This window comes from Aotus nancymaae, unplaced genomic scaffold (genome assembly GCF_030222135.1).
Source record: "Aotus nancymaae isolate 86718 unplaced genomic scaffold, 86718_ANA_hifiasm-v0.15.2.pri h1tg000029l, whole genome shotgun sequence".
Classification (NCBI taxonomy): Eukaryota; Metazoa; Chordata; class Mammalia; order Primates; family Aotidae; genus Aotus; species Aotus nancymaae.
The window spans coordinates 60,412,122-60,424,530 of NW_026988442.1; the positions used below are offsets into that span (position 1 = coordinate 60,412,122).

General features: G+C 37.2%; 1 protein-coding gene across 22 annotated transcripts in view; it reads left to right on the forward strand.

Annotated features, from left to right (window-relative positions):
- NEB (nebulin) overlaps positions 1-12,409 on the forward strand; it is a 217,142-nt gene that overhangs the window by 36,088 nt on the left and 168,645 nt on the right. For all 22 annotated transcript variants that reach the window (XM_064382783.1, XM_064382770.1, XM_064382772.1 and 19 more), the window contains exons 21-31: positions 72-173; positions 268-375; positions 466-570; positions 1,634-1,732; positions 4,059-4,163; positions 4,722-4,829; positions 4,931-5,044; positions 7,485-7,682; positions 9,661-9,768; positions 11,503-11,601; positions 12,265-12,369. In XM_064382783.1, the coding sequence (XP_064238853.1) occupies positions 72-173; positions 268-375; positions 466-570; positions 1,634-1,732; positions 4,059-4,163; positions 4,722-4,829; positions 4,931-5,044; positions 7,485-7,682; positions 9,661-9,768; positions 11,503-11,601; positions 12,265-12,369 (1,251 nt within the window). The remainder of the gene's footprint in view (positions 1-71; positions 174-267; positions 376-465; positions 571-1,633; positions 1,733-4,058; positions 4,164-4,721; positions 4,830-4,930; positions 5,045-7,484; positions 7,683-9,660; positions 9,769-11,502; positions 11,602-12,264; positions 12,370-12,409) is intronic.

Consider the following 12,409-nt stretch of genomic DNA (forward strand, 5'->3'; position numbering starts at 1 on the left):
AGTGACATGGCTTTTACTTTACGGGGTGTATTTTTCTTTCTTTTTCGTTTAATTTCTTTTTCCTTTAACAGAGATTATACAAGGAAAACTATGAGAAGACAAAGGCGAAGAGTATGAATTACTGCGAGACCCCGAAATATCAACTTGATACTCAGCTGAAGAACTTCAGTGAGGTTCGAAAAGCCACGGTTACCTCTTGGGTTGGAGGGCTTTCCTACTGTTTGACAAATGATTGTTAACTTGGATTACATTTATTTTATTTTTCAGGCTAAATATAAAGACTTATATGTGAAGAATATTTTGGGACATTACGTAGGCAGCTTTGAGGACCCATATCACACACACTGCATGAAAGTTGCAGCTCAAAACAGTGACGTAAGTTTGAAGACAATGGTTCATGCCTCACAGTGACATTGTTTGAGAGCTGTAATAATCACAATCTATTTTTGGTTTTTCTCATTATAGAAAAGTTACAAAGCAGAGTATGAAGAAGATAAAGGAAAATGCTATTTCCCTCAGACAATAACACAAGAATATGAAGCAATCAAGAAGCTGGACCAGTGTAAAGATGTGAGTTAGCTGCCCTGAATTCTTGAAATTGGGTTTGGGATTCTTGTGACATCTAGTGGTAAATTTAGCAGGAGTTTAAACGCTAATGTCTAATGATTAGGAGATAATTACATTTTACATTTGGTTTTGGGGTGGAACTGGGAAACACAACAGTTATGATGAAGAGGGCTGTTTGTTGCAAAATAATTTCAGATTTTATAAATCTTAATTTCCATTAGTTTATATCTATGTGAATTCAGGGTAAAAGAAAGACATGCAGGTTTGAGATAGGTGTTCATTATTTAACAAATTCATATGAGAAGGCAGCCTGGGCCAGGCAATTTCCTCGGTGCTGAGAAAGACAGGGAAAAAGTGGGCCACCTCTTGAGGAGCTCCCACGGGAGTGGAAGAGACAAATAATAAAGGAAGAGAGCACAGAAATAGGAAAGATATCAAGCAATGCTAAGAAAACTAATATAGGATGATGATACAGAATTAAAATTGGACAATGTGTGAGAGAGTGACTGGGTGGGCGTCTTAGATTGGGTGGTCAAGGAAGGTCTAAAACAGGCATGACCAGCCAGGCCAAGGTCAGGGGAAGAGCAGCGGGGAAGAACAGCCTAAAGAGAGAACAAGCTCAGCATTTAAGGAATTGAAATGATGGGGTGGCTAGAATATACTGCGGAGGAGGGCAGTAGTAAGAGGTGAAATGGCAGGGGATGAGGGAGGGGATGGTTTCTGTAGGGATCGTAAGCCAACGTGTAGTTTAGACTGAATACCAGGTTCAATAAGGAGTCATTGTAGGGCTTCAGTGGGGGAAGCGTTAATCTGGTTGCTGAGTTGCTGTAGGCAGACCACAGGCAACTTGGGACGTGGGGATTCAAGGCGAGAGAGAGAGAGACAGACAGACAAAGGTAGAGAAGTGAGAATGTAAATGCATCAACTAAGTTTTTAGGAACAAAATAAACTCTGTTTTGACCTGGAACCATTTTTTATGTTAACATATGTATAACCAAGACTATATCGATAAATTATAATGTATAAATACATTATAAATTTCATTAAAGAACATCTTCTTTTCTAGCATACCTACAAAGTTCATCCAGATAAGACCAAATTCACAGCAGTCACTGATACTCCTGTACTGTTGCAAGCCCAGCTCAACACGAAACAGCTTAGCGATGTAAGTGCTTTGATTTATGCAAGTGTGGGTGACCCTGAGTGCTTTGCTCATTTAAAACATAAGCATTTACATGCTTAATCTTCATGGGCTCATCTACTGTCCCAATATTATTATTTTTCAAGATTTGTTTATTAAAACACAAATGAGGCTGCTAGATTGAATTGTAGCCTGAGGAAAATTGTGTTAGACAATAATAAAAATAATTACGGTTTTTTTTTAACAACTCACTGTTTTTTAGTGGGATTATCTTATTCATTAGGATCTGTCACACATACCCTAAAACTTCATGTCAACTTAAATAAACAGTTGACAACAAAAGCATCTATTTGGGTAGGTAACAAGGCAAATATTTCCTATCCTTGAATTTGCTAGCAAAGACTTTCCAGAAAGAAAGGGCACAGTAACAAGACAGACATCAAACAATGATAAGAAAACTAATATAGAATGATGCTACAGAATTAAAGTGGGATGACATCAGAGAAAGAACTGGATGGGCACTTTAGATTGAGTGGTCAAAGAATGTCTAAGACAGGCACGGTCCAAACATGCCAAGATCAGGGGAAAAGCAGCAGTGCTTCTCAAACATCCACATTCATGCAGTCGCCTACTGACCCTGTTGAACTACAGATTCTGATTCAGTACATCTGGGAGTCTCTGTATTCTGACTTTATAATAAGCCTCTAGGTGATACTGATGCTGTGATTGGTAGGCTACTCTTTGAACAGCAAGGTGCTAACATAGCTAAGTCCTGGAGAGTAGTACATCATTCTCAAGACAGGAAAGTGAAAGATACAGTTTTTCCTGCAATAAAATGTGTTTTAATTATACAAATTAGCTCATATGCAGTTGTTAAAGACAAGAACGGCATCAGTATAACCTAGAAGTCATTTCAGCTCATATGCCACTTTTCCGAGAATCTTAATATTTTGTGTCCCAATAAAGAACAGCTAAACACTAACATTGCTGATTTAGCTAAACTCAGCAAGCTGCAGAGAAATACAGTGCTGTATGTGGTCACAGTCACTACCAATCACTCTTTTTATTGGCTTGGGTAGGCAATCGACTCTGCCTTGGAATTGCTTCTTGCATAATTCTCAATCTTGTGCATTTTTGCTTTTGGCTCCTAAATTCAACAGCTTCATCCATTCTTTACACTCCCTTCCTTCCACCTAACACCACCTTTTAAAAAAATACAGTCCTATGTTTAATATTGTAAATAAGAATTCACAGCCAGGTGCAGTGGCTCACACCTGTGACCCCAGCACTTTGGGAGGCCGAGGCAGGCAGATCAGTTGAGCCTACGAGTTTGAAACCAGCCTGGGCAACATGGCAAAATCCTGTCTTTACAAAAAAATAAAAACATTATCTGGGTATGGTGGCATATGCCTGTAGTCCCAGCTACTCAGGAGGCTGAGGTGGGAGGATCACTTGAGCCTGGGAGGTGGAGGTTGCAGTGAGCTGACATTATGTCACTGCACTCCAGCCTGGGTGATGGAGCCAGACCCTGTAGAAGAAGGAGAAAGAAACAAAGAAAGAATTGTTTACATATATTTTTAACTGTGCTAGTATTTTATTTAGAATTATTATTGTTTTTGTTAGTGCTTTGATTACAGAAGTTCATGTTCTCCAGATACAGCCTAGCAGTGTAGATCAGATCATATTCCCGTGTATGTAACAGAATCTATGCAATGGCAGCTGGTAGCCCAAAGTATGGTTACACAGCAGTCCCCTTATTCAGTTTTGCTTTCCACAATTTCAGTTACCTGCAGTCAACCATGGCCAAAAATTTGAAGTGGAAAATTCCAGAAACAAACAATTCATAAGTTTTAAATTGTGTGTTGTTCTGAGTAGCATGATGAAATCTCACACCATCCCCCTTTGTCCTTTCTTTATCAAGAAAAAGAAGGGTAATAACAAACATATTTTGAGAGTGATGAACCACATCCACATTACTTTTATTACAATATATTGTTATAATTTTTCTATTATTATTGTTAATCTCTTACTGTACCTAATGTATAAATTAAACTTTATCACAGGTATATATGTATAGGAAAGAACATAGAATATATAAGGTTCAGTGCTATCCATGATTTCAGGCGGCCACTGGGGGTCTTGGAAAGTATCTCCCATGGATAAAGAGGGACTGTACCACAGTCCCTGAAATAGGGAATGAGACTTTGAATCCTATGTGAGACTTTGACTGAATTGAGTATCTCTTTGAGGCATTTTTTTAAAAAGGGCACTAACACCTTGGCTATATAAACTGTCCTAAATAAATTCAAAGAAGTTCCTCTGAACTGTCCAAACATCCTTTGTTTATCAGCTGAATTACAAAGCAAAACATGAAGGTGAGAAGTTCAAGTGCCACGTACCAGCAGATGCTCCACAGTTTATCCAACACAGAGTCAATGCCTACAATCTGAGTGATGTAAGTACCAAAGCCACAGAAGCCTATGTTTGGTGTGCATGGAAAGGGAAAATGTTATCAGTTTTGAAAGACAAGACTAGGAATTGTACCAATAAACAAGTATTAAGATTGTTACCAGAGTGTAAGTGGAGCTTTTAAGGCCAAAATGCTCTTAAGACTCCTACTTAGCTATCAGATTTCATTTTCCATGGTCTCTGTTACCATCAGAAGATCTCTCGGTTACCCTTCTGCTGTTTCCTGGAGTTTTACAACATCTTTCCCATGTAAATGTCACATTTCACCTTCTCAAGTCATTGTCATTTTATAGCATCCTTACATAAATCAAGGTAGCAGAGTCTTTAGAAAGTTTACAGAACATTAAAAAGAGTAGTTTATACTTACTTAGTGGTAGGGAGAAAGAAACTGGGTGATAGATAAATCAATATGTATGCTACAATTTGACAAATACAGTATTTATAGGTGAAATAAGTATACACGTATTTTGAAAATTTTTTTTTACTGGATTACACTGTGTTTAATGTTCTTCTTATCATTCCTTTGCTGAATTTTTCTGTCCAGAATCTTTATAAGCAAGACTGGGAGAAGAGCAAAGCCAAGAAGTTTGAAATTAAAGTGGACGCCATTCCCCTGCTGGCAGCCAAAGCCAACACCAAGAATGCCAGTGATGTGAGTGTGGCCTCGGGACCTGGGGACCTGGGGACCTGGACAGGGTGGCCTCGGGGACATTTCCTGGTGAGTGGGATCTGGCATGTGTGATGTCTTTGCAGGTGATGTACAAGAAAGACTATGAAAAAAGCAAAGGGAAAATGATTGGGGCCCTCAGCATTAATGACGATCCCAAGATGCTGCACTCCTTGAAGACAGCCAAAAACCAGAGTGATGTGAGTGTCTTTGTGAATCTGTATTGTTTTCAAGATGGACTCCCTGTTATGATGCCCAAGGTAGTCATGTGGAAAAGGATTTCATGAGCATAGGCTCTCTCACGTTCGCCAAAGTACTGCTGTAGAAAACTTTAGAATAATGCCCTGGATTATCGCACCTCCCACATTTGAGGGGAGAAATTACTGATTTGTACTTGATGTCCATTTCACTTTGAAAAATGTAGGCATCAATATTTAATAGAATATTGATTGTATTCTTAAAACCTTTTAGAAAACATCACTAGATGTTTTCACATTTTATTCTAATTGAAAAATAATTTTTAAAATGAAAATTTTAAAACTGTCTTTACTTTGGAAGACATTTATGAATCACAAATAAAAAATCTTAATAGAGTATCATTGTTCTTCATTGGCTTTAGTAACGAGTTTGGTCTAGATCCAGAAAAAAGACTCCATTGATTACAAATCCCTTTGAGACACTGACAAGAGATTTGAATCATCTATCTAGAAAATGAACATTTATTTTCATGCCTTTTGCCTGAATTTTGGTGAACTCACGGGCTCCTTAAGGCTTGTCTATGGGCCATGTAACATTTTCCAGTTAAAATTCTTACTACAGAGAGACAAACATCTATTACTGCAAATTATAGTATATACTGTGTATAAAATGTTTAGATCCCTTAAGAGTACTGATAATGTTCAATGTAGCTTGCAGATACTAGTTTTTTATGATGAAAGAGAAGGGTGTTTGTATCATTTAGTTTTAACCATGCTTTTATATGATGATCTATACATACCTCTTTAACTCATGTTGCATTTACTGTGTCATCACATAGCACTTTAAAACTTCCAATTCCATAATTTTCTCTAGTAACTTCACGGTGAATTATGTCAGTATATAGTGCTCACATATATTACTATCTTGTTCACTAGTTAAGTTCTCTAAGCTCAGGAAGAGTATGACTCCCCCTTGATAGCATGTGTATTTTTATCTTTTGTTTTTATTCCTATCACAGAACCCTGTAGTAGGCACATAAGAAATGCCCAAGAAATATTTGTTAATTGATTGATGTAAATGACCAAAAGACATAGCAAATGAGTCAGTCTCACATAATATCCAGGCAAAATGCTAAGCCGCAGATATAGAACATGCATGACTTTTTAAAAAGAATCTTTTAAAGCCATTTGGATCTTTGACAACGTTTTATATGTGCTGGTATGTGTCAGCTGGTGTGAACATGAACAAAACAGTAACAACAATGTCTTCAAAAATATTTCCACACACCAACTGTTGTAACATTGCTTTATCAGTTTACTTCTAATTAAGACAAACTGTTGTTTTCAATGTTGTTGCAAACTATCAGAAAGTTTCCATACTTTATTTTTATAAACCAGGGTCTCAATTTTATAGTTAAGTAATAAATGTATTCAGTGAAAGTGACTACCCACAAAATACGAGAAGGAAGATCAAGTTCCCTTAGAAAGCCAAAAGATCAGATCGTTTGCAAAAGGAATTGTTACAGAAGATTTATAATGCACATCTGTACTTAACAGCTTGGGTCACTGTCTCTAATATATATGTGACTATGGGAAACTAGGATGAGTTTCGAATTTTCTTAAAGGCAGTAGGTCAAAATTTTTCTGTCTGTTAAGGTAATTAGTGAGTGGATGTGATGAAACTGGGAATTTGACCTAATTAGCACCTTATCTAACCATTCCAGAAAACCAGACAATGAAGGCAGCCCTTAAGGCCAAGTCAGGACATTTAGTTTATGAGAACATTGTACAGAAGGGCCAACATTATTTTAATGGCCTGGTTTCCCAAACTTTTCTCCTATGAAGTCTTTTAATTGCTGCAATCTGAAGTTTCTTTTAAATTGTTGCCAAAATTGGACTTGATATGAAAACCTTTGAGATTCTCAGTAGGGCTTATCTCCTGTCAATAATAGGTTAAAAAATCAGTTGACTATCCATTTAAAAATGACTCTATACAACCAAGAAACTAAGTCTACAGCCCTGTGTATGAAGTAGCCATTTTATAAAATCAAATTGTCACATGGTTTTCATTACATTTAAAAAAATCCTTATTTACTGGAAAACTCTTCATAGGTTAAATTACATTATTAATAGTAACACTTGTTAGTGGTCCTTGAGAAACTCTGTTTTAGAATAAAAGCATTCCTGTTCCTGACTGAGCAGGAGCTGTGGCCCATTGTCTGCTGTGACTCTGACGGTTTCTCATTGATTTGAGAAGGTCTGTCCACGTGTGCTTTTTGGAGGGATTTCAACAGTGTGTAACGTATGAACACATTTTTGGGCAAAATAACTACTCAGATGTTTGAATCTTTCTCTAACTTGTATTTACCGTTTATGAAAGATCTGTCTTTTCTGGAAATCCATAGAAGATTTGTTATAACAAATGATAATTTCCTATTCACAGCGCGAATATCGAAAAGATTATGAAAAGTCAAAAACTGTCTACACGGCACCTCTTGATATGCTCCAAGTCACTCAAGCTAAGAAATCTCAGGAAATTGCCAGCGACGTTGATTATAAGCACATCTTACACAGTTACAGCTACCCACCCGATAGCGTCAATGTAGACCTTGCCAAGAAGGCGTACGCACTACAGAGCGATGTGAGTAACCAGGGTTTCTCTAGCCTCTTTTAAAAAGCTGGAAACTGAAATGGACTTCAAAGTTGAATGAGGATTTTGACTTCTCAGAGGTATCTGCATTGTCCTATGTATGTAAGCAAAACGACTCTTGTGATTCTCTAAGAACATGCCCTTCAAGGTTAGGAAGAACTGATCTGGCATGCATCCCATCACTGTTTCCCTCTGGGAAAGTTATCAGCCTTGCTAAGTCCAGAGTCCTCCTCTGTAAAATGGAAATAAAGCAAAAACATTGTTTGGAGGATGTAAATGCATGCAAAATACTTAGCATGGTGCTAGGCCCGGGTGAGTTCTCAATAAACATTCAGTATTTATCATCGCTTTTATGGTAATCATCATATTCATCATTATCAATGATTTTTACATAGATTGCTATCTGAAAAGAAAATATTTAACATAAATATTTATAAGATCGAAACTTCTTTAGGCAAATTAATTTGTCTGAACTACACAAGCAAATACTTCATCCTAACAATTCTAGTTTTAAAAATGTGATAAAGTACACATAACATGAATTTACCACCTTTGCAATTTTTCAAGTGTACAGTTCAGTGGTGTTAAGTATATTAACATCGTTGTACAACCAATCTCCAGAGCCTTTTCATCTTCCCAAATTGAAACTCTATATTCATTAAACAGCAACTCCCATTTTCCTTCTTCCCCTAGCTTGTGGCAGCCGCCAATCTATGCTCTGTTTCTAAGTTGGACTAACTCTAGATACCTCATGATGTGAAGTCATACAATATTTGTCTCTTTGTGATTGGCTTATTTCACTTGGCAAAATGTCCTCAGTGTTCATCCATGTTGTAGCATGTGTCAAAATGTCCTTCCTTTTTAAGGCTGAATAATATTCTATTACATGGATATGCTACATTTTATTCACTCTTTCATCCGTTGGTAGACATTTGGGTTGCTTCCACCTTTAAGCTATTTTGGATAATGATGCTATGAATATGTGTATGTGAATGTCTCTTTGAGATCCTGCTTTCAATTCTTTTGGGTATAAACCCAGAAGTTGAATAGTTGGATCACATGGTAACTCTAATTTTTATCTGTAGAAGAACCATCATAAGTAGTTTTCCATATCGGCTGCAAAATTTTACATTCCTGCCACTAACAATTCTATGTTATGCATTGCTATTCTACTTGTTATTAGTTTGATTTTGTTATATTTTTTCACCCCAAATAGATCATAAGCCTCTGAAAGACAAGAACTAAATACTTTGTTGATTTTCCATTCCACTTAAAAGACCCACAGTAAAAAACAACAGTTTGAATTTTGTATCTAAAATGTACATTTTTGGTACCACCGATGGTCAGACAACAAAAGTAGCTCATGATTTTAATACCATCAAGTAACCGTGCCTCAACTAGGACCAATTCCAAATAATAACTGCTCCCTTATGCAAATTAACAAGTGCAACTATTTTAAACTGTTGTTAGTCAATGCAGAAACACTCCAAAGTGGACCAGTACACATGAAGGGTCATGTGTGCAAACAGTACAAATAATTCCATCAAGTCTTATACAGCTAGAAAATGAGCAAATAATCCACCTTCAATGTGGCCTTCTATTTTAATTTAATAGAAACATAATACTTAAAGTTCCAGAAAACAAATGTCTCACATTTGATTACCTGACAATTTCACTTATTCTTTGAAGGGCAGCTTTGACTTGAGCATTTTCCAGTTTGGAATTAGACTACCACATACTTCCATTACGTTGGAAATAAGGATGAAATGGAACATATGCCAGTTAGAAGGAAAGCAAAAATCTAAGAGCTGTTACTGTCTCTCAGCAAAGAAATAGATACAATAACCTTAGTGTCTGGAGTAAGGAAGCTGGTTGGAAATCTCAAAAACATTGTTTTGAATAAAACATTGAACTTTACATAATGAAGATGACACAGCAAAGAAATGTAACCTTTCTCTTGGTGTTTTAGGTTGAATACAAAGCTGACTACAACAGCTGGATGAAAGGTTGTGGCTGGGTGCCTTTTGGGTCCTTAGAAATGGAAAAGGCAAAGCGAGCTTCAGACATCCTTAATGAGGTAAAGCCATTGGGTGTGTCAGAGGGAGAGTGGTGACTGTGTTGTGTTAAAGCTCTCAAAACCATGGGCAGTGCCTCCTTCATTGCTTCATTCTCCAGTCGCTGTTGCTGAGGAAAAAACTTACCACATGTGTAAATTACCCAGGTAGACCAGCACAAAGTTCTATATTACCAAAGTTGTTTATGTGAACCATTCATCATAAATATTTTTAACAATTTTATTAAGGTATAACTTGCATACAATAAAATTAAGTGTACACCTTGACAAGTTTTAATAAATTCATATGATTCTGCACTGATCACTGCAATTAGATTTTAAAATGCTGCTAGAACCCCAAAAAGTTTCCCCCGAAATTCCTGCTCTCATCTTCAGCCCCAGGCAACCACTGATTTGCATTCTGTCTCTAAAGTTTTCTCTTTTCTAGAAATTTCTTTTGTATCTGGCTTCTTTCACTTCATGTAATGTTTCTGTGATTCATCCATGATTCTGCTTGTAATTTTTAAAAATTATTGAGTAGTAATCTTTTGTATGGATTTATTAGGTTGGTGCAAAAGTAATTGCGGTTTTGACATTAAAAGCAATGGCAAGAACCACAATTACTTTTGCCCTAGCATAATACGTACCACAGTGTTATTATTGCTTCACCGGTTTGGGGATATGTGGATGGTTTCCCTTTTGTGTGTGATTATGAATAATGCAGCTGTTGGAGAAATCGTCTTTGAAGAATTCTTCCCTATGTCATATTCTGGTTGGCTTTGAAGTAATATATAAATTATAATTCAGCGTAAGAAAAAATAGTGATGATCTTGAGCCTCATAAGGCAGCAAGGTTATGTGTCCCTCCTCTGTGACAGTTGAAGAGTCTCACGAGGTCAGTCAACACAAAGGACGGAGGTGCTGTGTGCAGGTTACTTTCCACACTCAAGTTTTACTTCTTGTTCAGTGCTTTGTTTTCCATGAAAACCATTTTGTCTACTCAAAGATCTTCCAGAAAAAAGTTCTTCTGGGTTAGTGGTTTTTAGAAGTCTGAAGCTGAAAGAGGGATGTTACTAAGTGGGATGTACAATATGCACAAAGGAAGAGGACTGGGAAAATATGTAAGAGATGAATACAGGAATAAGGTAGCTAGAAGTTGACAGCTCCCAGTGGGCACACCTCCCTAGGGTCTGCTGTGCAGTGCCCCTTAAGTGCTTTGGTGATAATTTATGTGCTAACCACATTAAGGCTTGCAGAGCGAAAGTCCTGTCTCTATTAATAATAATTCCTAGCTGTTGCCCCAGTTCCTCAATTCTTCCTCCCTCAACCGCACAGCTTCTTGATGCCATTTGCTGATGGAGTAACAGGGAAAAAGAACTTGTTTGTGTCCTGCAAAGACATTTTAAATCTCCTTGCTTGCTTTTCTGTCAGACCTTTAGAAAACTCTGCAATGTTTCTGTTTTCTGCTTAGCTGAGGGTATCTTCTTTCATGTCATAGGCAAGAAATTAAGAAAGGAGTCTGTCTGGTTCCTGAGACCAGTATATGTGTTGTACTGTCCCAAAACATCCACAATTAAATGGAATTTTGAAAATATGACTTTTGTATTGCATTCATCAAGCCAATCAAGAATCTAGTATTTTTACATTTTAAAATCATAAAAAATCTTCCTTATTGCTTCAAAATAAATTTCAGGGATTTTGACATATTAGCCTTCAGTGAAAAACCAGATTGTTATTCTCTTTTTGATTTGCCAAACAGAAAAAATATCGCCAGCATCCAGACACACTCAAGTTTACCTCAATTGAAGATGCTCCAATTACAGTACAGGCTAAAATTAACCAGGCCCAGAGGAGTGATGTAAGTGTTAATCCTCTCTATATGTTAATAGATGTTAGCTAATACAAATACATTTGTATTTCAAATGGACTGATCACCTGTAGTTATTATACAATATGTAGAGACCCAATTACATGAGCAGCTGTGCAATTCCCCAGCTGTTCATTAATAAAGCATCCTAATTAATATATTTACAGTAATGTATATTGTGCTGACTGTCCTTTTAGCCATTTGACATTGCTTTCTAAGGGAAAGGTAAGAGGGACTTCTCTTAAAGACAACAAAAACTACAAGCCTGTTATTGCCCACAAAATATAATATAGGTGGTTGGTGTATTCTACCCTATTATGCTTTCCCGTGCTCAGGAAAGTGTTTGCAGGTGACCATTTTCATCAGGCCACCTCTCTGGGCTAATTGCCACTACGTGCCCCTACCTAGGCCCAGAAGTTCCTAGTGCAAGTTCCAAGGGATATTTGCAAAACTGAATAAGCACTGAGACAGGATCCTAGGCAACTGCGTGTGACACCTTGGATGCCTACAGATATTTGCACATGAATATGCAAATGCACAAGAGTGTCCTCCTTAAAACCACCTCTGTGAAATAGGATCCATTAGGAAATTATTTTCCAGTGCCATTAAACTTTTCTATTTATTTGTTTGTTTATGCATTTTTATCTCTTTCAGATTGCTTACAAAGCCAAAGGAGAGGAAATTCTTCACAAATACAACCTGCCAGCAGACCTGCCCCAGTTCGTCCAAGCTAAAGTTAATGCCTACAATATCAGTGAGGTGCGTGGGCGGACTCGGGCTGATGTATGTGTCAGACTCT